The 26,039-nt window shown below is 33.3% G+C and overlaps 1 protein-coding gene across 2 annotated transcripts in view; it reads right to left on the reverse strand.

Moving 5' to 3' along the window:
- The window catches only part of CNTN5 (contactin 5), a 1,363,702-nt gene that overhangs the window by 513,939 nt on the left and 823,724 nt on the right, over positions 1 to 26,039 (reverse strand). For both annotated transcript variants that reach the window (XM_032358816.1, XM_032358817.1), the window contains 3 exons: positions 23,362 to 23,583; positions 5,324 to 5,447; positions 5,020 to 5,195 (listed from right to left, as the gene is read on the reverse strand). In XM_032358816.1, the coding sequence (XP_032214707.1) occupies positions 5,020 to 5,195; positions 5,324 to 5,447; positions 23,362 to 23,583 (522 nt within the window). The remainder of the gene's footprint in view (positions 1 to 5,019; positions 5,196 to 5,323; positions 5,448 to 23,361; positions 23,584 to 26,039) is intronic.

Raw genomic sequence — 26,039 nt, forward strand, 5'->3', positions numbered from 1 at the left:
TGTGTTTTCCCATTTGCTCTGACTGCTGGGAGTCTCAAGGAAATACTTATGTCTTGGCCACAATAATTATGAGACATTATGGCCTACACTATCCTGACCTCTTATTATGAAATGTCTTTTTACCTGGTGCTGTATTTATTTATTTGCATATTTACTTTTCATGGTACATAATTTAGCAATAAATATAGCAAGTCAAATAAACACCCTTTGGAATGATATTGAGATAAAGTATATTAGTAAAATAAAACAATCATTATATAAATATACATTTGTTATTTCATATTTTTTAACATATTAGGTGACAAGTGAAGAGGAACAAAACTTTAAAAGAAAACAAGTTTATTTTACATTTAATTTTTCCACACATTGCTATCACCAGGTAAAGGTGCCAATTCCCGAATCCTTATCACCATTCCCTTCAAAAGCCAGGATCTATGATGACATTGTCAGCTACTGATAATAGTTATATAGTTATCTTTGTCATGTTTCAAGTTCGTTTAGAAAATTTAGCTTTCCAGTTTCTAACTATACATTATCCTATAAGTAAAGATACTTATGAGAAACAAAGTTTATTAAAGGAGAAAATATGAAAATAAGAAAATAATTTCTTCCAAAAATTAATATACATCCTAAAATTTCAGATCTAAAAAGAGAACTGGTAATTCTTAAACTTCCATAAGAAAAATTAAGTAAGTGTTTCATTAATTAAATTTGAGCAGTAAGAAGAAATGCAGAGTGATTACATGCTTATTTTTGTTGCTAATATTTATTTTTCCTGTGCCATATAGTGTTAATAAAGTGATTATAAAACGGAGGTTGATGACTAATAAAATATATAGACTTTTGAGAAATTACAATGTAGTAAGAGTTTGGGAGAGAAGTTGAAAATCAAATAGAGTATATCAAAGTGAATACGACACATATTAGAATAGAGAAAGATTGAGTACTATTAGAGTTAAATAAGAGTTACCATCTACAAAATGGATTTAAATTTTACTTATTTACTTTTAAAGATATATTTATTTAAGAATGAGAGAGAGTGCAAGCAGTGGGAGGGGCAGAAGAGGGAGACAAGCAGACTCCCCACTGTGCTGGGAGCCTGTTGTGGGGTTTGATCCCTTGATCCTGAGATCATGACCTGAGCTGAAACCAAGAGTCAGATGCTTAACCAATTGAGCCACCCAGCTTCCCCTGGATTTATGTGCTTTTGTTTGTTTGTTTATTTTAATTTATTTATTTGAGAGAGAGAGAAAGAGAGAGAGAGCAGGAGAGAGGGGAGGGGCAGAGAAAGAGGGAGAAGCAGACTCTCCACTGAGCATGCAGCCTGACATAGGGCTTGATCCCAGGACCCTGGTATCATGACCTGAATTGAGGGCAGACCCTTAACTGACTGAGCCACTCAGCCCCTGGATTTGTGTTTTATAACATAACAACTCATATGTTGGTTATGAGGATGAAATGAGTTAATGTATTTTAAAACACTTGGAGCACTGTCTGCCACATAAAATGTTCAAGGAATATAAGCTACTTGAGGCCCTAAATAAAGGATGTTCTTTTAAAAAATCTGTTTTACTACATTGGTTCAGTAATAATGTCTTCTGCCCACTTATTGTAACTTATTTGGGACAGTCTTACATGCACTTCCAGCATCTACATTTTAGTCTCCCATAACATTATGCATTGTAGTCAATGAAAAGTAGCTGAACTTATGATTGACTTATGGGATGTGGGTACAGGACCAAAATATTATTAGTGGAAAGTTAGAATATTTTAAGATATATTTCTGGTTAGAGTATGCTTGGGTTGTTTATTCAGTTGAGCATTCATCTCTTGATTTTGGCTTATGTCATGATCTTGATGTCCCAGGGTCAAGCCCTGTCATCAGGCTCTGTGCTCAGCAGAGAATCTGCCTGAGGATTCTCTCTCTCTCTTTGCTCCCCATCCTTCTCATGCTCTCTCTCTAAAATAAATGAATACATCTTTAAAAATATATTTATATATTTCTGGTTAATAGGAGGGAAGAAGTTAGCATTAAGTGAGTCCTGTGACAAACTGTGACAGTTTGTGTGTATATATATATATATATATATATATACCTGCAAAATCTCATTTGATTCTAATAATATTCAGAATCAGAAAGTTTAATACAATGCACATGTATATAATATACGTATATAATCTCCAAGCAAAAAGTAAAGTGACTCTAATAGGATATGTTTAAGTTTAATTTTCTTTATTGGTAATAGGATTGTTAATATATGGATATCTTGAGTCTTCAATTAAATATGTATCTATTAAATATATAGATTAGTACATTTTTCCATGAATGTAATTAGGAGAGACTTACCTGGCACTTAGTTAACACTGTCCAATAAGTCTTAGAATCACATCATTTTAAACAAATATGTCATATTCCAAAAGGTAAAGCCCATGTGAAAACTACAGACTTAAAGTGTTATTGATATAACAAAAATAATCTTCAAATTATAAAAGAGATCACATCTGTTAAACAGGTCTCATAATCAATTTCATAATTTGTAACTTTTGCTTAATTTTACGACATTTAAAATCTTTAACAGACCCATGTATTAGATTTGAATAGTTAATTTGATTAAAATAGGTTTTGATAATTATCTAAATTTACTAAATATATTAGTTTCCCATGGCTGAAAAAGTTAGTTTTAAAAGACTAGTTGTATATTTAAATTTTACATAAATAGTGACTGTAGTTGTAAAAGATTAATGATAATCAGCTTTAAAATGTGTAAAGAGTGATGAACATTCTTCTAGCTGCAAAAACCCTTTAAACATTAAATGTTCTATCAACAATAAGTACTGAGTACATTATGTATCTAGCTAATGAGGCTAGACATAGAAAATCACGGTATAAAGGAAAGGTGACACCAAGTTTTGTTTTTGTTTATAATTTAATTTTTTTCAGTGCTCCAGAATTCATTGTTTATGCACCAAACCCACCAAGTTTTTAATCTTACTTTTACCTTTGTATCCTCTCACTTCCTTTCAGAAGCTCCTTTTTTTCTTTCTAAGTTCCTACCTCAATTTTCCTCCAATCACACATGTACCTTGGCTCCTGGAACCCATAGCACCCATGCTCATATCCGAGTACACTAGAAAGAAAGTTGGTGGAGTCTTTGTTCTCCTCTCCACCACCTATATTTGCATTCCCCCCAGAGATCTTCTGGAAAGAAGATAGAGCTAAACCTAAAGGACTTTTCATTTTTTATTTTTTTAATCTAATGGACATAATGTCTTCTAGGTGAAAAAGTAATTTTAGGCAGAAGTGCCTTTCCCTATGTAAGTGACTGCTTCAACCAAGCACATTATGGGCTCATAGGTATATAAAATGGCCTTTAGAACACAGCTGAGTCAGGTGGGGTGGGAATGGGGAAAGGCAGGGTCATAAGATGCTACCAAGGAATACATATGTATATTAACCCTGTGTTAAGTCAAAAATAAAGTAAATATTGCTCTAGACTAAGCTCAGGACAACTTGATACACAATAAGTAAGATAGATAGGGTTTTCCTTGCCTAGTTATTGAACTGCAAATGCTGGTACCAATGTGCTCACTGCAGGTGGGGGTGAGTATCAGATAGTTATGAATAGTCATTGCAGAAATTATAGGGTAGTACAGTCATACAGACACATTGGACAGAAAATTTTGCATATTTTGCCTCCACTGGTGGTTTTGGAGAGAACAGTTGATATATAAGCTATTATGAATTGGTATACTTGTATCAGTATAGACCAAAGAGAAAGATATAAACCACTTAGTATTCATACATCATGTTCTCCGGATTTTCTGTATCTGTTTTGAAAGTACTACTTTATTTACAGAGAGCAATTAAGGGGTTATTTGTTTATTAGGTTACTCTTTCAATGTGCATAATGAAAAGTATTAGATTTTGTGTTACACCACATATTTTCTAAAACAAAAGGAGTATATTCAGGCTACTATCTTGGTATATTTGGTGTATGTAAAGTTCTGTCCTAAATACTTAACAAAATTTATTTTAAAAGATAATATTTAGATTTTTCTGGGACCTAGCCCTAAATCCATTATTATTCCTTTGTTTTTTCCTTTCTCCTTCACACTCCTATAATAGGATGTCTGGATTCTGGGTTAATTAGAAATAATATGTGATGGAGATTATATAGAGAAAAATCAATTATTCCATTCTTCAGGGTGTAATTTTAAATTAAAAATAATTTTGTGATAAATTATATAGCCGATATAAGTTACATATAAATTATTAACATGAAGAAATCTACCCTCCTATTTTTTTAAATATTGTAATCCTCAAGAATTTGTATTCAAGTAGGATTGTTTACTAAGAAATGATATTGTTTGTTTTGTTTTTTGTTTTTTGTATTGTTTTGCTTTTACTCATTAGCCTATCCTCAATTTGGTGTAAGTCTTTATCATAAGTTACATAATTTCACAAGTTTTAAGAACTCCATACACATAGTTAATTAGATAAATGGTCTATTTTAGGAAATGTATATATTCTAGTATATATGTTTAATTATATGTATGTATCTTTTTTTAATTAAAAACTGGTGTATCTGTGTGAGAAATTGTAGTTGGAATCTGAAACATAAGCATTTCTGAGGCATTTCTTTAGTTTCCTAAGCAGAATTTTTATAATATGTGATCTTATGTCTAAAGGAAACTATAGCAAATAGTGACTATAATAAACAGTAGAAAAATAAAAGCAGATAAGTAGATGTTTTAAAAGGTGGAGGAAAAAAAAGTTATGAGTAGTATTTTTAACCTCCCAGAGTAGTGTGTTGGGTTTATTTGAAGAAGGCAAACATTTCAGGGAGTTTCGAATATCTTAGAAAGAAACACATTGTTTACATAGTTCTAATAATTACCGAGATTTTACCACTATTTGAAAATTTGAGGTCTTCATTAAGCTTTTTCCTAACCAAACTGTTAAATTACATGTATACACACTATATATAGATACATGAAGAAAACATATACTTTACTCACAGGCAAATTGAAGTATGGCTTCTCTACTAAGAATACTTCCTAAAGTGTTGGCTGCTAAACACTGATAATGACCAGAATCCTTTGCTTCACTTGGATTACTGATAATGAAAGTCCCGTCGATCAAACTGTAGCGATAATCACTTTCCAAATCTATTTCTGTTCCATTTCGAAGCCATCTTAGGAAAAATCAGAAGACAAATATGTAAAAAGTACTTGAGATATTACAATACTCCCTGGGAATGTCAGAATCTCATTGAAGGGAATTTTTAATACTTGAGAAAAATGATTAATAGGGAACTTTTACCTGTAATTGGGAACTGGGTTGCCACGAGCTTCACAGTTCAATGCTACTTTCTTTTCATCGGAATCAGTTGGGAAAATTATATCTTCTGGTTCTTGTACAAACACTGGCCCATAGTCCACACTTTCTGTAAGGACAAAAAATGACACACTTTAAAATTTCTAAAAATATCGAGACTTTTTCTCTATTATTTTAATATTTAAAATTTTTCCTTTTTCCTTGTACTCAACAAACATACTAACACAAGAAAGTCACAACTAGCAAATTACATTATTTTAGTAAATTAGAGACCTACCTAGAATTTCTTTAATTGACTAAGATTTCTTTTAAAAATATGATATATACAATTTAAAAAATATCTCAAATATTGGTGGTGTACATTTTCAAATACATATCTTGTATTCATCTAAAGCAGAGCTAAAGAAGATAATGCTAAATAAGAACATTTAAAAAAAACCTAAAAGTTGGGACAGCTGGGTGGCTCAGTGGGTTAGGCCTTTGCCTTTGGCTTGGGTCATGATTTCAGGGTCCTGGGATACAGCCCTGCATTGGGCACTCTGCTCGGTGGGGGAGCCTGCTCCCCCCCCACCTGCCTGTCTGCCTTCTTGTGATTTCTGTCACATGCTAGAGTATAAGTGTGTCTGGGTGGCTCAGATGGTTAGGAGTCTGCCTTCAGCTCAGGTCATGATTTCAGTGCCCTGGTATCGGTCTGGCATTGGGGGTCCCAGCTCAGTGGAGAGTCTACTTTTTCCTGTCCCTCTGCCTCTCCCCCTGCTCATGCTGGCTTTCTTTTTGTACCTCTGTGTCTCGAATGAATAAATAAAATCTTTAAAAAAATGCTAGATTGTAAAGGATAAATTATGTAATGCAAATAAATATATTCTCATAGAATAAATGAGATGTCTTCAAAAAAAGTCAAATAAATCGGGGCCCCTGGGTGGCTCAGTGGGTTAAAACCTCTGCCTTCGGCTCAGGTCATGATTCCAGGGTCCTGGGATCGAGCCCCGCATCAGGCTCTCTGCTCAGCAGGGAGCCTGCTTTCTCCTCTCTCTCTCTGCCTGCCTCTCTGCCTACTTGTGATCTCTGTCTGTCAAATAAATAAATAAAATCTTAAAAAAAAAGTCAAATAAATGAATAAGAATATAAAAACTGTACACAGTTAAGTCTTCATTAGCAGGTAAACAATGTAAATAAGGAGATCAGAAGAGAAAGAGACAAGAGGGAAGAACACGTAAAATTATTAGGTAACTACTATATGCCAGATACTAATTTTATCTCATTTAATTAGTTAATATTCAGAGAAATCCTATGATAAAGGTAATTTAAAACTAATGAAAATTTTATAGAGAAGCAGAAATAATATTGAGCTTCAGATGATAGCTTGGGTTTCAAAAGTTTTAACATAATTCTGCCAGAGTTTTAGGATAATTCTGATGGAGAAATGATAAGTAAATGTGTCGGGGGAAGTATTAGTGTTATTAGCTTGTAGTAGTGCAAGAATTCACATAGTTATATGTGGATCTAGGATCTTTTACATCTTGAATTGTGAATTTAGAAGAAAGTAAATTTTTTTCTTTATTTTTATCGATCATGAATTTTATTATATAGTAATCTTAGATCAAGATCCTCAAGCCCCTACCTACTAGATGCCATCAGCACACCTTCCCAAAGTATATAATCAAAAATGTCTCCAGAGATTCTTAAATGTCCCCTGGGTCAACATTGTCCTCATTTAAAACCACTGCCTTAGAAAATTGAAGAGGCAAAATTTTAGGAAAGACATATTTCTAATACTTCTACTAAACAGTTGGAGATTCACATTCTTTGTAGATAACCACAAGAAAATATCAGGAAAGAAATACAAGAATGAATGTCCCAGGAAACTCAAGCTTTAAAAAATTATTACTTAAAAAAATAAAAACCTCCCTATTTAGAATAATGGGTTTAGAGTACATTTATACATTTTTTAAAAATATGTATTCATTCTTTTTTGGGCAAAGAAAAATAAAAGTGTTCATGGCACTCTAAATATTCACCCAATAAAACTGACCATTTAAAAAGCAGGCATTGTAAAGTATTTTGTTTGAGTCCTAGATAATCTAGCTGAAGTCCTTTTTTTTAAGCTACAAATAATAAAATATTACATGAAAGTAACTGAAATGTGTTTCTGTGTACCAAATCACATTGCTATCACTTAAAACTTTTACTCAAAAATGTAAACAAGTAATATAATAAAAAGAACTAGAGAAAATTATTGTCAAAATATTCTACTTGCTGTTGCATCATAGTGCATTTATAAAAAATTTGGAAAAGCACATGAAACCTCCTTAAACTCTCAGTTATAGTTAAACTGCATGATGGAGTCATGAAAATATATCTCTTCTAGTCTTTACACTATAAATATGATCATTAAATCAATATTATAAATTCCTATAATGCATAAAATCAACATTTAATAAATATATTTTATATTTTTATATATTTCAAAACTCTTGAACTTTATGAGTCTGACACACTTGGGTTCAAATTCTAGTACCATCATTTTCTAACCTCCTTATTCGTTTTTACTTTTATCCTTTGTACTCCATTTATTAACTATGGATGATCATGTCTCCTGAAGATATTATTATGAGGATTGGTTGACATCAACATGTATACTTGGTATATGTAGTATACACACGTGCTCTATAAATTATAATTAGTAATTACAATAACAGCAACAACTAACATTTCTTGTGGTATAATTACTACATAGTAGACATTATACTGAATTATTTATATGCAATGTATCATTTAACACTCACAACATCCATGTGACTAGAACTAATCCCCAGTTGTATAGATGACAAAACTGAGGCTGAAATTAATGAAAAAAATGTATATAGCAAATACATGGCAAACCTGGGATACAAATCCAGGGCTGTTGTAATCTAGAACCTGATTATCCCTGCCACTACTATTACTATTATAATTTTGTCATAACATTTATAAAACATTTTAATATATACTGTTATTTAATTCTTTGAGCTTAACATTACAATTATTTCTAAAAGAGATGAAAACTCTGAGGTTCTGAGAGGAGACTTCTCCAAAATTAGCAATGTAATAAACAGTTGATTTTAACTAAAGGTCTATGCTTCTAAATCTTTTGTTCTGAAAATTATCAGAAAGGACAAGAGAAATAAAGGTTGCCAGGCTAGAGAAATGCTAAGAGGTAAGATTACACACTGAAAAAATAAGAGACTGACCTAAACAACATGTATTCTGTTGTGACTACTCATCCTCTTTTCAGTATCTCTTTGTTCAATTATTACTTTTAAAAGCATTTTAGCAAGCAATCGTCCTCTCTCTCTCTCTCTCTCTCTCTCCTTTTTCTTTTAGAAATAAAGCTCACTGTAGGGGTTGAAGAGCATGTGTAGAACTTCCCAGTCCTCACCAAAGGGTAATCAATGATGATTCTAGCTCTAAAGAGATTCATTTTTAAGATTCCATACCAAGAATGTATTATTATAGGTAAACTCAGACAGTTTGATTCACTCTCCTGCAGTAGTACACTACATCTATTGATGAAGACAATGAATTACTTTAAGCAATGTCCTTCTATTTTGCAATTTTTAACTTAATGGAATCTGTAACTTGTGGAGATGGACTTCAAAACATATATGATAATCATCACAAAGATCTGGATAACAAGTAAATAAAAATATTTTTTTTAACAAGGTAGAAATCTTTGAGATATTTCTGTAACAGGCAGATCCCATCACACACAATGTTAATTTATTATAGGAGTAATATTTTTGAGTGATTTTTTTCTTAAAAATCAGCCTTTTTTTTTATGAACAGACTATATAATGTGAGTGGCTATTGTCTGTGAAATATCAGATTCACACCTCCAGAATGTCCTTCCTCAGAAGAGAATTGTTTCAATTTAAAAGTGATCTGTTGATTTTATCCTACAAAGAATGATGAAATTAATACACTTTCTCTCACTTCCCCTATGTTTACTCCCTAAATTTTCTGTTTTGCTTCTTGGTTCAGAATATCTGTTTGTTCTTTACAACTGAAAGACAACGTGACTGGGTATCAAATTAGGGGTTCAGTATTAATTTCATTAAAGCCTGTAGATGTTTTCCACTCTCTGATTGCATTAACATTACCATGGGTAAGTCTGAGTCAGCCTGCATTCCTTCACTCCTAAGTGACTAGTTAGTTATATCTGGATGTCTGTTTCTTTCCCCTTTCTGGATTTGTCTTGGTGTTTAGCGTTTTATATAACTATAGGTTCAAGACTTTTTTGTTTGTTTGTTTGTTAAGTTTTATGTATTTATTTTAGAAAAAGAGCATGGAGAAAGGCAGAGGAAGGGGAGAGAGAGAATCTCAAGCAGACTCCCTGCTGAGTGTGTAGCCTGTCACAGGGTTAGATCTCAGCATGAGATCATAGTCTGAGCTAAAATCAAGAGTTAGATGCTTAACTGAGCCATGCAGACATCCCAGCAATTTCTTTTTCAGGAAAATTTCTTTATTTGTTCAGTTCTCCTCATACCCATTAGGCATATCTTCAATTTTTTTTTTTTAAAGTCTTCTCTATCATCTCTATAACAACTTTTATATCTTTAATCTTTTTCTAATTTGTTTGACTTTTTCAAATATGATAGCTACATTCTTATCTTTTCAATTGCCTTTGTATTACCACTAATGAAGTTTTCAATTCTTTAATGGTTTTATTTTTCCCTCACTGTTTCCTGAGCTTGAAAAGTTACTTCTTAACACATTCTGTCATCAGATTTAGTTTGATTTCACATATTTGTTCTTTAAACTATTCTTAGCACTGTTATTGTTAGTCATTCCCTTAGGGGGAATATAGTCGCCCCTGAAGATACTTTTTCAGTTTAAGGTGGGGCCCACATTTGAGGAACTGAAATCTCTTGTTTGACCTACTGCCAGCATGAAACTGAGGCCTACTAACAATTGTATGAGTGAATTTTTAAGGGATTATTCTCTCAGTCAAGATTTCAAATAAGAATGCAGCTACAATGACAGCTTGATTGAAATCTCATAAGAGACCTTATGCCAGAACTACCGTGCTAAGCCACTCCCAGATTCCAGACCAACAGTTTCTAAAAAAGAAAAGATGTTTTAAGTTGTAAGTTTTAAGATACATTTTACACAGGAGTAGATAATTAGTATGCTATTTTTTTCTCCTCTATTACTTATGAGAAAATGTATTTAAGAAAAAAAATAACTTTGAAAACTGTGAACTTCCCAGGAAAAACATAGGATAAAATTATCATTTACAAATAATGATTGTTGGAAAATTTTTTTAAAAAAGTTTAAATTTCATTGGAATGATATCCTTGAGCCATATACTTCTAGAATCAGAATAAATTTCCATTCATTTCAAGCATTCTTTCTAAAAATCTCTGGGATATTTATCTGTCTTAGCTTGATCACTTCCAGTAATGCATGAAGTCTTTACAAACTGCTGTTTTATTGCTGGAATTATCTTAAAATAAAGTTCAAATTGAAATAAAAGGTAAGTTTGTTTCCTAGGTGAAGACAGCTTTTTACTGAATTCTGCTCTAGAATATATATACTTTGGTCAAGATTTTCCTATGCTTGAATTGATTAGCACATCAATAATAACTTCCTTAGTTTACAGAAATTTCCATTAAAATTAGAATATGAAGGCTCCATTAAGAATACCTATGTTCTGCTGATACAAAAGTATGGAGACATTATGTCTCTCTAGATTCTAAACTTGCCCTTTATATTGAAATCCTCTTTTAAACAATTGCTTCTTTTTCCCAATGATAAGGTCCAATGCCAGACCCCAAACCCCTCTACATGCTAGTTAACTCTAATTTATGGCCTTGTCTAGTTTATTCATGTAATATTAACTAAGTGTATCAGTAATATAATCTAGAAGAAATATCAGCCTATCGTGTCAAGCGCAATTACAAAAAAATGCACTTTAAATCATCACTAATATTTCATATGATGATTTCCAGAAGTTTTGAATTGTTTTACCAGAAATTACATTTTATGATGAAATTCACAGTTACAATGTGAGAAAAACTTTCCACACCACGAGAGCATCGGAAATGAATTCTTAAAGAAAATATCCAAACCTTCCTTTAATCTTAAATTTCTTTTCAACTTAAAATTGTTTTTTTATAAAAGCTAAACAAGTGTAAACTTTCATTACAAACTTTCCAAGTTTCCTAAGAACTGGAGTGCTTTATTTATTAAAAAGCACTATGATGAATGTTTCATGGATAAGTGGCATTATGCTGTGTACATAATATAAATTGAGAGTCTAATAGACTTTCTTTGTCATTTTCTAATGTATCTATAAAAGAAAGATCAGATGATTCAGATACGTTATCACTTACAAGAATGGTCAAAATGTACCAGCCCAATATAAACTTCAGAAGATGCCAAACTACTAGGCCACCATATCAACAGAGGGAGGACATTGCTTTTTCTACCTTCTCATTTGTAATCCAGAATACAAAATTTAAATAAACAAAATTCAAGCAAATAGTCTATCATGATATATAAATTCATTTTTAATTTCCTCATCTGCCTCTTTATTCAACAGTATTTGTGAAATTCCTAGTAAGCTGGCACTGTTCTTACTGGTGAGAGTGGATAAAGAAGAGTATATAAGGTGGTTTTTGCTCAAATGACATATAAATTGGAGAGAATAGCATAATAATGTAAAACAATAAAAACAACTCTAAAAATTAACAATATAATAAAGAATAAGATCATAAAGTTTCAATGAATCGTCTTAAAATTCTAAGGTTTTATTAGGATATATTTGTCTATTTTTTAAACTGAGAAACTGTAGAGATCTGATTTTATACAGGAGTATGCCATCCAACTGAAATACCTTCTCCCCTTCCAGAGGGAATTCTTATTCTTATAAAAGATCATTTAAATTTTGTATCTGATCCTCCAAAATAATTTATCAGCAAAGGCTGTTTTGAAGAAACAACAGAAAATTGTCAACACAGAGATTACTTTGAGTTATGATGCCATTGCCCATGTGCCAAGTCAAATCTGTTAATAAGCCATGTCAACAATGAAATTCAGCCCAAGGTACTGAAGATATGAGGCAACAAAGTTGGCAAATTGCAGGAAATCTTCACATGTCAGAAGCTAGTGGTAGAAACTCTAAAGGGTGGGTAGACTCAGAGTGTTATGTAAATTACAGGTTGTTTATATCATTGAAGAAATGTAAACATAGCTCAATCTTAGTAGAAAATAATTCATTTCAGTTGTTTGTAAGAATCACCATTTTTCCACCCGATGTAGCATTTGTAGAATCTGAATCTCAGGAGTGGACTTCCCTAGTAAATCAAAAGTTTCTTGTCAGCATTACTTCTAATCCAGATTGCTCCTCTGTTTAAGAAAGATAAAATATTTTAAACTAACCATCTAATCACAAATAAAAGAATGAAATGCTCTCTACACTTATGTTACTCCTTCTAAACCACAACAACAACACAGAGAAATGAAGTCAAGGACTATATTATTGGCTGTTCATTTATAAAGGGAAAATGGATGTTATGTTAACAGTAGTTAATAATCCTTGTCCATATCACATTTCAAAAAACTGAATATTCTGTAGGTGTTTGAGGGACTGACCCATAAGGGCTTTTAATTATCCTATAATATCATTAAAATCATTAAAATTTTTTTAATCAATTAAATTACATATTCAAATGACTCCTTTGATTATTAACAACTCAGTTTCTTTCAAAACTAGATAATGTCTTTTGTTGGGTGGAACATTTGCACATGAAATTTGAAGTGGTGATAATCATTACCTAAAATAATAATATCAAACTGAAAGCAAAATAGGTCTGAGGACTCCACTTGACTCCAGTGAACAGCATTCTCCCTTCCAGGTACTGCTCCATTACTCTTTTTTGCTTCATGAATTTAGCACAAAAATTTTTATTCATTAACTGTCTCTACTTCCTCACCTGAATCAAGTGTTAGTGTCTATTATACACTTCTTGAAGTCTTTTTTTTTTTCCTTCTCTTGCTCTGGCTTGCTCCTGCTGTTGGAAGTTGGCTACCTTGTTGTGAGCTATTCTATGGAGAGTATCAATGAGAAAGGCTTTTGGCCAACAGTCCATGAATTATTAAAGCACTCAGTCTAACAATTACCAGGAACTGAACCCCACCAACAACATATAAGTGTGCTAACAAGTGATCTATATCATTTGAATGTTGGGATGAGACTACAGTCCTGCTTTGTGAGAGACACAGAATCCATTTAAGCCACATCCGGGTTCTGTCTCACAGAAACTGTGAGATAATAAACATATAACCTTGGTTCATTTTCTTGATGTCCTCACCATACTTCTACATTTTCTACAGAGGATTCTTCTCACAATATCATAATTTTAAGGTTTTCTTCCTCAGATTCACCTATTTTAATTTTCTGTGTTATCTTGTGATCATCTCAAGAGGTTGGTATTCTACTCTAGGCAGCTAATCTGTATAGTACATTGAACTTTGTTTATTCAGATCCTGATTATGCATTCTTTGGAATGGAAGTTAAATGGAAGACAGAGTTTTTCATGATCTAATATTGGCATTATTTTTGCCATAATCTATTCTCCAGAAGCAGATTACTGGCTTTGGCCCACAGTTAAAGAGAAATGATAACACTATCAACATCAGGAGGTGAGAATCATTGTGAACCACTTTAGATTTTACTGAGTACAAGCTTCATTATATTAACGTCAGGTTTTTTATTTTAATAACTAAAATATCACATAGTTGAGGTCATATACCTTCCCTATCCTGGTGCCATTTCTTTGCTCTAATTTTCCTTTTGTCCTGACAGATAAGCATTATAGTCAACTTGATACCTCACATTCATGTTTTAAAAAATTGTACCACATATCCATATGCATAAATAATATATATTATTTTGATTTTTAATCTTTTTACACATATGGTATATTATAAGTAGTAGTCTAACTTTCCTTGTTCACTAAAAATTAACTTTTGAGGTATATTCATTTTGTTTCTTAAATATATAGTTTATTCACTTTAATCATTTTAATATTTCAAAATATGAAAAATTATAATTTATGTATCCATTTCCCTTCTGATAACTATCTGAGTTGTCTCTAATTTTTTGTTGTTAAACATATAATGCAATAAACATGGTTTTATATTTTTTTGTTTTCCAGGTTTTATATACAAGAGTAGAATTGCTTTCTCAAATTTCTCTGCAAATTAGATTTTTACAATTTTCAGAAAAATCTTAACTCTATCTTGGAGTACTTCCGGGTTTAACTCTGAGCAGGAATGGGAAGGCTTTCTATTCAGGTTTTGTTAGTTTTCTCATTTTTCACAAGAGTATGTCAACCCTAACTTTATTCTCTATTAAGGCAGAAGGGAATTACCTGAAAAAAGCCATATGTCAGGGTCTTGAAAGAACAAACTCAAAGTCACATCTAGCCAAGAACTATCAAATTCTAGGGTGAGGAAATAACAACTATGGAGGATTACTTTGGAAATACTCAAAACTCCCATTCTTCCTGATACTCTAAATATGGATTAAACTAGAGCAGTGAAAGACTTAAATTATATTGAACCGGTCCCCAGCCTGGAGACTTGCTACTCAAAGCATGGTTCAACAACCAGGAGCATCAACATAACCTGGGAGGTTTTTATAAATGCAGATTATCTGTCCTTACTCCTGGTCTATTGAATTTACCAAAAACAAGAGTACCCTGTAGTTCTAACCACTCAATACATTCTATTTTGTTGTAGTCCCATAAAATAATTATTCCTAAAGAACACAAATCCCAACACATCTCTGCCTAATGACTTTGACACTGAAGTTAATATAATAAGAGTTTTAAAAAGATTTTATTTATTTATTTATTTATTTATTTACTTACTTACTTACTTACTTATTTATTTACTTTTTTAAGTGATCTCTATGTCCAATGTGGGGATCAAACCCAAGACCACAAGATCAAGAGTCACATGCTCTTCTGACTGAGCCAGGCATGTCAAAGCTTTATTTTTTTAAGAGCAGTTTTAGATCTACAGCATAACTTAGAGGAAAGTAGAGATTTCTCATAAACACTTCATTCACACACATACATATCTTCTCCTATTAGCAAGATAAATTGCCAGAATGATACTTTTTCTTTTTAACTAAAGATAAACATAATGTGACACATTATGATCACTCAAAGTCCATCACTTTCATTAGGTTCCAATCTTGGTGCTGTACATTTAGTGGTTGTAAACAAATGTTTAATAACTTATATCCATCATTGTGATGCTCCAAGTATTTTATTTTATTTTATTATTATTTTTTTAATTTTTCATTTTTTTAATAAATATACAATATGTTTTTATTCCCAGGGGTACAGGTCTGTGAATCGCCAGGTTTACACACTTCACAACACTCACCATAGCACATACCTCCTCAATGTCCATAACCACATCTCCCTTCTCCCAACCCCCCCCACCAGCAACCCTCAGTTTGTTTTGTGAGATTAAGAGTCACTTATGGTTTGTCTCCCTCCCAATCCCATCGTGTTTCATTTATTCTTCTCCTACCCCCATAACCCCCCATGTTGCATCTCCACTTCCTCATATCAGGAGGATCATATGATAGTTCTCTTTCTCCACTTAACTTATTTCACTAAGCATGATACACTCTAGTTCCATCCATGTTGTCGCAAATGGCAAGATTTCATTTCTTTTGATGGCTGCATAGTATTCCAATGTGTATATATACCACTTCTTCTTTATCCATTCATCTGTTGATGGACATCTAGGTTCTTTCCATAGTTTGGCTATTGTAGACATTGCTGCTATAAACATTCGGGTGCACACGCCCCTTCAGATCACTATGTTTGTATCTTTAGGGTAAATACCCAGTAGTGCTATTGCTGGGTCATAGGGTAGCTCTATTTTCAACATTTTGAGGAACCTCCATGCTGTTTTCCAGAGTGGTTGCACCAGCTTGCATTCCCACCAACAGTGTAGGAGGGTTCCCCGTTCTCCACATCCTCGCCAGCATCTGTCATTTCCTGACTTGTTAATTTTAGCCATTCTGACTGGTGTGAGGTGATATCTCATTGTGTTTTTGATTTGTATTTCCCTGATGCCGAGTGATGTGGAGCACTTTTTCATGTGTCTGTTGGCCATGTGGATGTCTTCTTTGCAGAAATGTCTGTTCATGTCTTCTGCCCATTTCTTGATTGGATTATTTGTTCTTTGGGTGTTGAGTTTGCTAAGTTCTTTATAGATTTTGGACACTAGCCCTTTATGTGATATGTCGTATGCAAATATCTTCTCCCATTCTGTCAGTTGTCTTTTGGTTTTGTTAACTGTTTCCTTTGCTAAAGCTTTTGCTTTGCTAAAGCTTTTGATCTTGATAAAATCCCAATAGTTCATTTTTGCCCTTGCTTCCCCCGCCTTTGGTGATGTTCCTAGGAAGATGTTGCTGCGGCTGAGGTCGAAGAGGTTGCTGCCTGTATTCTCCTCAAGGATTTTGATGGATTCCTTTCTCACATTGAGGTCCTTTATCCATTTTGAATCCATTTTAGTGTTTGGTGTAAGGAAATGGTCCAATTTCATTTTTCTACATGTGGCTGTCCAATTTTCCCAACACCATTTATTGAAGAGGCTGTCTTTTTTCCATTGGACATTCTTTCCTGCTTTGTCGAAGATTAGTTGACCATAGAGTTGAGGGTCTATTTCTGGGCTCTCTATTCTGTTCCATTGATCTATGTGTCTGTTTTTGTGCCAGTACCATGCTGTCTTGATGATGACAGCTTTGTAATAGAGCTTGAAGTCCAGAATAGTGATGCCACCAACTTTGGCTTTCTTTTTCAATATTCCTTTGGCTATTCGAGGTCTTTTCTGGTTCCATATAAATTTTAGGATTATTTGTTCCATTTCTTTGAAAAAGATGGATGGTACTTTGATAGGAATTGCATTAAATGTGTAGATTGCATTAGGTAGCATAGACATTTTCACAATATTTTTTCTTCCAATCCAGGAGCATGGAACATTTTTCCATTTCTTTGCGTCTTCCTCAATTTCTTTCATGAGTACTTTTTAGTTTCCTGAGTATAGATTGTTTGCCTCTTTGATTAGGTTTATTCCTAGGTATCTTATGGTTTGGGGTGAAATTGAAAATGGGATTGACTCCTTAATTTCTCTTTCTTCTGTCTTGTTGTTGGTGTAGAGATATGCAACTGATTTCTGTGCATTGATTTTATATCCTGACACTTTACTGAATTCCTGTACAAGTCCTAGCAGTTTTGGAGTGGAGTCTTTTGGGTTTTCCACATATAGTATCATATCATCTGCAAAGAGTGATAGTTTGACTTCTTCTTTGCCGATTTGTATGCCTTTAATTTCCTTTTGTTGTCTGATTGGTGAGACTAGGACGTCTAGCACTATGTTGAATAGCAGTGATGATAATGGTCATCCCTGCCGTGTTCCTGACCTTAGTGGAAAAGCTTTCAGTTTTTCTCCATTGAGAATGATATTTGCGGTGGGTTTTTCATAGATGGCTTTGATGATATTGAGGTATGTGCCTTCTATCCCTACACTTTGAAGAGTATTGATCAGGAAGGGATGCTGTACTTTGTCAAATGCTTTTTCAGCATCTATGGAGAGTATCATATGGTTCTTGTTCTTTCTTTTATTAATGTGTTGTATCACATTGATTGATTTGCAGATGTTGAACCAACCTTGCAACCTTGGAATAAATCCCACTTGGTCGTGGTGAATGTTCCTTTTAATGTACTGTTGAATCCTATTGGCTAGTATTTTGGTGAGAAATTTTGCATCTGTGTTCATCAAGGGTATTGGTCTATAGCTCTCTTTTTTGATGAGATCCTTGTCTGGTTTTGGGATCAAGGTGTTGCTGGCCTCATAAAATGAGTTTGGAAGTTTTCCTTCCATTTCTATTTTTTGGAACAGTTTCGGGAAAATAGGAATTAGTTCTTCTTTACATGTTTGGTAGAATTCTCCCAGGAGAATTCCATCTGGCCCTGGGCTTTTGCTTATTTGGGGATTTTTGATGACTGTTTCAATCTCCTTACTGGTTATGGGTTTGTTCAGGTTTTCTATTTCTTGCTGGTTCAGTTGTGGTAGTTTATATGTCTCTAGGAATGTATCCATTTCTTCCAGATTGTCAAATTTGTTGGCATAGAGTTGCTCATAGTATGTTCTTATAATTGTTTGTATTTCTTTGGTGTTAGTTGTAATCTCTCCTCTTTCATTCATGATTTTATTTATTTGGGTTCTTTCTCTTTACTTTTTGATAAGTCTGGCCAGGGGTTTATCTATTTTATTAATTCTTTCAAAGAACCACCTCTTAGTTTCGTTGATTTGTTCTATTGGTTTTTTTGGTTTCTATTTCATTGATTTCTCCTCTGATCTTTATGATTTCTCTTCTCCTGCTGGGTTTAGGGTTTCTTTCTTGTTCTTTCTCCAGCTCCTTTAGGTGTAGGGTTAGGTTGTGTACCTGAGACCTTTCTTGTTTCTTGAGAAAGGCTTGTACCGCTATATATTTACCTCTCATGACTGCCTTTGTTGGGTCCCACAGATTTTGAACCGTTGTATTTTCATTATCATTTGTTTCCATGAATTTTTTCAATTCTTCTTTAATTTCCTGGTTGACCCATTCATTCTTTAGAAGGATGCTGTTTAGTCTCCATGTCTTTGGGTTCTTTCCAAATTTCCTCTTGTGATTGAGTTCCAGCTTCAGAGCATTGTGGTCTGAAAATATGCAGGGAAAGATCCCAATCTTTTGATACTGGCTGAGACCTGAGTTAGGACCGAGGATGTGATCTATTCTGAAGAATGTTCCATGTGCACTACAGAAGAATGTGTATTCTGTTGCTTTGGGATGGAATGTTCTGAATATATCTGTGATGTCCATCTGGTCCAGTGTGTCATTTAAGGCCTTTATTTCCTTGTTTATCTTTTGCTTAGATGTTCTGTCCATTTCAATGAGCAGAGTGTTAAAGTTCCCTACTATTATTGTATTATTGTTGATGTGTTTCTTTGACTTTGTTATTAATTGGTTTATATAGTTGGCTGCTCCCACAGTGGGGGCATAGATATTTAAAATTGTTACGTCTTCTTGTTGGACAGATCCTTTGAGTATGATATAGTGTCCTTCCTCATCTCTTATTATAGTCTTTGGCTTAAAATCTAATTGATCTGATATAAGGATTGCCACTCCTGCTTTCTTCTGATGTCCATTAGCATGGTAAATTGTTTTCCACACCCTTGCTTTAAATCTGGAGGTTTCTTCAGGTCTGAAATGAGTTTCTTGTAGGCAACATATAGATGGGTTTTGTTTTTTTATCCACTATGATACCCTGTGTCTTTTGATTGGGGCATTTAGCCCCTTAACATTCAGGGTAACTATTGAGAGATATGAATTTAGTGACATTGTATTGCCTTTAAGCTGACTGTTACTGTATATTGTCTCCATTCCTTTTTGATCTACCACTTGTAGGCTCTCTCTTTGCTTAGAGGACTCCTTTCAATATTTCCTGTAGAGCTGGTTTGGTGTTTGCAAATTCTTTCAGTTTTTGTTTGTCCTGGAAGCTTTTAATCTCTCCTTCTATTTTCAATGATAGCTTAGCTGGATATAGTATTCTTGGCTGCATGTTTTTCTCGTTTAGTGCTCTGAATATATCATGCCAGCTCTTTCTGGCCTGCCAGGTCTCTGTGGATAAGACAGCTGCCAATCTAATATTTTTACCATTGTATGTTTCAGACTTCTTTTCCCAGGCTGCTTTCAGGATTTTCTCTTTGCCACTAAGACTTTTAAATTTTACTATTAGGTGACGGGGTGTGGACCTATTCTTATTGATTTTGAGGGGGTTTCTCTGTACCTCCTGGATTTTGATGCTCGTTCCCTTTGCCATATTGGGGAAATTGTCTCCAATAATTCTCTCCAGTATACCTTCCGCTCCCCTCTCTCTTTCTTCTTCTTCTGGAATCCCAATTATTCTAATGTTGTTTTGTCTTATGGTGTCACTTATCTCTCCAATTCTCCCCTTGTGGTCCAGTAGTTTGCCCCTCTTTTGCTCAGCTTCTTTATTCTCTGTCATTCGGTCTTCTCTATCACTAATTCTTTCTTCTGCCTCATTTATCCTAGCAGTGAGAGCCTCCATTTTTTATTGCACCTCATTAATAGCTTTTTTTATTTCAACTTGGTTAGATTTTAGTTCTTTTATTTCTCCAGAAAGGGCCTTTATATCTCCCAAGAGGGTTTCTCTAATATCTTCCATGCCTTTTTCAAGCCTGGCTAGAGCCTTGAGAATCATCATTCTGAACTCTAGATCTGACATATTACCAATGTCTGTATTGATTAGTTCCCTAGCCTTCGGTACTACCTCTTGTTCTTTTTTCTGTGGTGAATTTTCCCACCTTGTCCTTTTGTCCAGATAAGAGTATATGAAGGAGCAAGCAAAATGCTAAAAGGGTGGCAACAACCCCAGGAAAATTAGTAGATCTCTGGCATATCATGAAAGGAAGTCACTCAGGAACAGCCTGCTGGGACAGACGCAGAGGACCAGGTGTGGTGAAAGGGCACGGTGCTTTCCTGGACTCTCCAGGCGCTCTTGTCTCCCCAAATCTCTGTGTGCTCACCCACCCAAACTCTCTGACCCAGGCCTTACAGAGGGTTTGCTACCCAAGCAGGAACTGCTCCAAGTATTTTAATAGCCCTAAAAATCCTCTGTGCTCTGCCTATTCATCTCTTCCTCAACCCCCATAATTGGTACTAATTTTTTTACTGTCTCCATCATTTTTTTTCCCAGCATGTTAAATAGTTGGAATCATACAATATGTGTCTTTTTATATTGACTTCTTTCAGTTGCTAATATACATTTAACGTTTCTCCACATCTTTTCAGAGCTTAATCATGTATTTCTTTGTAGTGCTGCATAGTATCCCACTTTCTTGATGTATCACAGTTTATTTATCCATTCACCTCCTGAAGGACATCTTGATTATGTCCAAATTTGGCAATTATGAATAATGCTGTTATAAACATCCATGTGCAGGTTTTTATATACACATAAATTTTCAAATATTTTAGATAAATACCAAGAAGTGCAATTGTTGGATCATATTGGTAAGAGTATGTTTAGTATTGTAAGAAACCATCAAACTGTCTTTCAAAGTGGTTGTAAAATTTTGTATTCCTACCAGAAATCAATAAGTGTTCCCCAGCATTTGGTATTTTCAGTGTTCTGGATTTTGGCTGTTCTAATAGGTATGTACTGGTGTCTCATTTTAATTTTCATTTCCTGATGACAAATGATGCAGTCCATCTTTTTATATGATTATTTAACATCTGTGTATCTTCTTTGGTATCTTAAGGTCTTTGGTTTATTTTAAAAATTTCTTTGTTGTCTTATGTTGGATTTTAAGAGTTCTTTATAGATTTTGGATAATAGTCCTTTATCAGATGTATCTTTTGCAAATATTTTCTCCCAGTCTGTGGCTTGTCCTCTAATTCTCTTGATATTGTCTTTCACAGAACACATTATGGAAATTTTAAAATTATACTACTTCAAAAATAAAAGATCTTTAAGGAGCTAATATTATGCTTAAATAAAATTTACATGCCAACTCTATAAGATGATGTTCATGTGGCAAAAACTGACATAATCATGAGACATGAGTTTGTTGTGTTTTGCACAGCAATCTACTATTACACTTCAAGGACATTTTCAAATAGTTTAATTCTTGCAAAATGTTTCTTTGGATGCTTAGTCCTTCATCAATCATAACTGAAATATAGCCCAGTGTATTGGACTTAAAATCAGTAGATATAGGAATAAAAATTACCTGCTTATTAACAGTGTGAACTTTTTAAAAAGATGCTTATCTACTTCTGAGTTTCCATTTACATAGAAGACAGTAAGAATATCCACTTTACATATTTGTTGAGAGAATTATTTAGATAAGCTATCAGCCCCTAGTAATAATCATTTGTTAGTGTTTTTCTCTGACTATTAACTAAGCTTATATTATTTTGTTAATGTACTCAAAATGACAGTTAGGAAAACATCTAGAAAATGTTATTCAAACCTTAATTTTAATAGCTATTCAATAGTCCTTAATATAATTACTGTCTTAGTTTTGGAAATTTACATTATTTATTTTCCTGTCAGAATAAATGTTAAATATACACTTTCTCAAGGACCCAGCAAGCCAGTCCTTTGAAATGCAATTATTGAGATAAAAAGGCTCACTACCTCCCAGTCTCTATAAGGAGGATAAGAGACTGACTTTAATAAGCAGCAGTTAATAAACTCACATGGCTAAAGGAGAGCAGAATATGCCACCTAAAGTTATACCACTCTGGTATGCTGATGATTTTAAAATAAAGTTACTTAAGAAACAGCTGATACCAGAAGGGCACTCCAACTCTCCTTCTTCCCCACCGAAGGCAGGAACTAATCTTCCTTGTAAAAAGCACCGTCTTTGTACCAGGAGAGTAGAAGGCATCCTTACCACCAGAAACAGGGAATTTAGGGCCAAGAAAACTGACTAAACAAACCTTTTTACTTCTTCACTAATGATTACCTCAAGCCCAAACTCATTTATCTTGCTAATTCTTCACAAATGCATTGCTTCTTTGTCTAAAAGGTATAAAAGCTGCTTGCTTTGACCAGTTCCTATATGTATGATATTAAATTTATTTTCTTGTGTTAATCTGTATTATGCCAATTTAATTATTAGACCAGACAAAAAATTTAGAAGCAAAGAAAGGGAAAGTTTTTCCACTGTTACGTACCCTAATCACATTGACCAACCTGTTCCTCCATGTCCTCCACTTTTCCAGATCTTAAAAACTCTGCCACTTTCTGTTTTGAGAGAATTGTTTTAAACTCTCACCCCAGTTGCAATAGCCTTGACCCCAATTACAATAGTCCTGAAAAAAAAAATGTTCATTGCATGTTTAACTTCAACAGATACAGTTTTCCTTTAACACTTACCATCTTGTTTGAAGGCATCTGAGGGATGATAAAGATTGATGGGGGAATAATAATGTTGAGCTGTTCCTCGCCAACTTGGTGAAGAAACACTCAGTGTTCCTAATAAAGGATTACTGTTTCGCAGTCTGGTCTTTGAACCAAAGAGGGATAAAGATGAACTCTTTTTAATTCTTAACAAAGCAGCATATGAAGTAGGGAAATTAGGAAGAGCTCCAGAATATTCTGTTAAAAAAATAAAAAACAATAATGAAAAATGAATTCTGATGAGTATTTTTTTTCCTGTGAAAATTATTTTTTCTTAAGATATTGTTAACAACTTCCCTTGGAACTGCAACCAAATGCAAACTACAGAGATAGTGGCAAAATAATATAAAATATTACTTATATGATTTAAAAATTTTTTTTTTGGAAATTCTGTTAGTCTCAATGTTGGGTCTGCAAGAGAGAAAGAAAGTAAATAATCATGAAAGAAGAAAGAGAAGAAAAAGAAAGGAAAGAAACAGAAAGGAGGAAGGAAGAAGGGAATAAGGGGAAAAAGTAAGAAAGTCATCCAAAAATTCAAGTTTTTATTTTCTTTGACAGGAATATTTGGGAATTAACTCTTTTTGTTTGCCTTCTTATTAAAATATCCATTCACATAAATTTGATCAGTTCCTTATTTATTATTAAAAAATGGGAAAAAGGAAAATAAATACCCATATTCTCAGTTACATCCTTTAAATATAGATTGAATCTTCATGAGTAGAAAATGCATCTAACGCAGAATGTATTTTGACTGTAATTTTGACTGTAAGTTATTCCCCATGTTCTTGAAAAACAGTTAAATTAACAGTGGAAAATAAAAAATTTTGAACAAAAGTTGTTTTGTAGATTTTGTTATATAATTTATATAACAATATTAATTCTTAAGTGGGGACACTGTTATGAAATTCCTATATTAGTTGATTATTGAGAAATGTCTTGACCATAATTTGTTTTAATTCCCAAGGTTTTTCATTAAAAAAGATATATATATATATATATATATATATATATATATATAGTACCTGAAGGATAATATATTAACTCTTTTATGTCCCCAGGAGATAGTCAGGTTAGTGTGTAGAGCAAATGTTTAGAAATGGAAAACAATGAATTTAATTTAAATTTAATTTATTTATTTAATTAAATTAAATTTAATTAAAAAAATGCAAACTAACTATTATGAAATCTAAAGAACAATTAGGAATTGAAATTTTTTTCAATTTTTAAATTACTCTTTATTTATTTGACAGAGATCACAAGTAGGCAGGCAGGCAGAGAGAGAGAAGGGGAAACAGGCTCCCTGCTGAGCTCGATCCCAGGGCCCTAGGATCATGACCTGAGCTGAAGGCAGAGGCTTTAACCCACTAAGCCATCCAGGTGCCCTCAATGTTAACTCTCAATTGAATTTTACAATTTCTTAACGTTGGAAATATTAAAAGAATTTTTGTTGAGAGTATCTGACATTTGAATTTAATGGATGTTAAATTAATTTGACACAAAATAATTTACCTTTGCGAGTAAACTTTCTCATAATGAAAATTATTTAGAATCTTTGTTTTGTCTCAGAGTTATTTTTGAATGCAAGAAGCATTTCTGTGATTTGAAAATAACACTTTCGTAGGTGTTAAACATTGAATTAAATATAAAATCTTCTGTTCTGTGAAACTATAAATATGATTTCTCTGAAACTTGAAAAAGTAGGTTTTTAGATGTTCATTTTAGATGTTTTGTGCATTTAAATTGAGTAAGATATGTGTAATCCAACCCTATCAGGAACTGTTAAGAGATTCATGTCCTTTAGTCCTTGTGTTCAACTACAAGCATGGTGAAGGTGGTTCAATTTTAAATGAAAATAGCTAACCTCTCCTGGCCAAACTATATAAGAATAGATGATGGATAGACATTAAATCTCCCTTAAAACCTGGAATTAAATGCAAGTTTTGGCACCTAGAGGTATAAGGAATTGAAAAGAGAATGAGTTTTCCTTCAAGATAGTATGTAGTTGTGGTCTCTGAAATTATTCATTTCTTAGTGTAGTCTGTTTCTCCGTGTTTTAGCTGCATACCCTGTGTATATATAAAAAGAGAAAGAAAAAAAGGAAAAAAAAAGGACCATACCATGCTAGTGTTAAATATTAAAATGGAGTATGAGAATGTGTCTAGTCTTTAAAGCTAGAGAAGGATAATCAGTAGAAAACAAGAAGGGGCATAATAAGGCTCAAAAAAGCCAGTACCATCATCGAGTTTGTGACTCATATGTGTATATAAAATAATTATATATGCTATTCGCTAATATATATTAACAAAATGGATACTATCTATGTGCTACAGTAATTGGCTTATAGCACTCTGTATAGATAGACATGAGCCAAATGATGACTTGGCTGTGTGCTCCACACCAGGGCTTCATTTGTAATGTAATCAGTTGCATCTGTTGCAGTGGAGATTCCTTTTTCATCAATTAAAGTGAATCCAAAGTTGTTACTAGAAATCTGACAATTTATTCATTCATTCATGTATTCAGCAAACATGTCATGAGAACTCAGTAGGGACTAAATGCTAGGGATACAAAGGTGAATAAGATATTGCTCCGGGCATGAGGGAGCTTGTGATATAGTGACAAAGGCAACTATACAGAACTTTAATCCAATGTGA

Source organism: Mustela erminea, chromosome 9 (assembly GCF_009829155.1).
Source record: "Mustela erminea isolate mMusErm1 chromosome 9, mMusErm1.Pri, whole genome shotgun sequence".
Classification (NCBI taxonomy): Eukaryota; Metazoa; Chordata; class Mammalia; order Carnivora; family Mustelidae; genus Mustela; species Mustela erminea.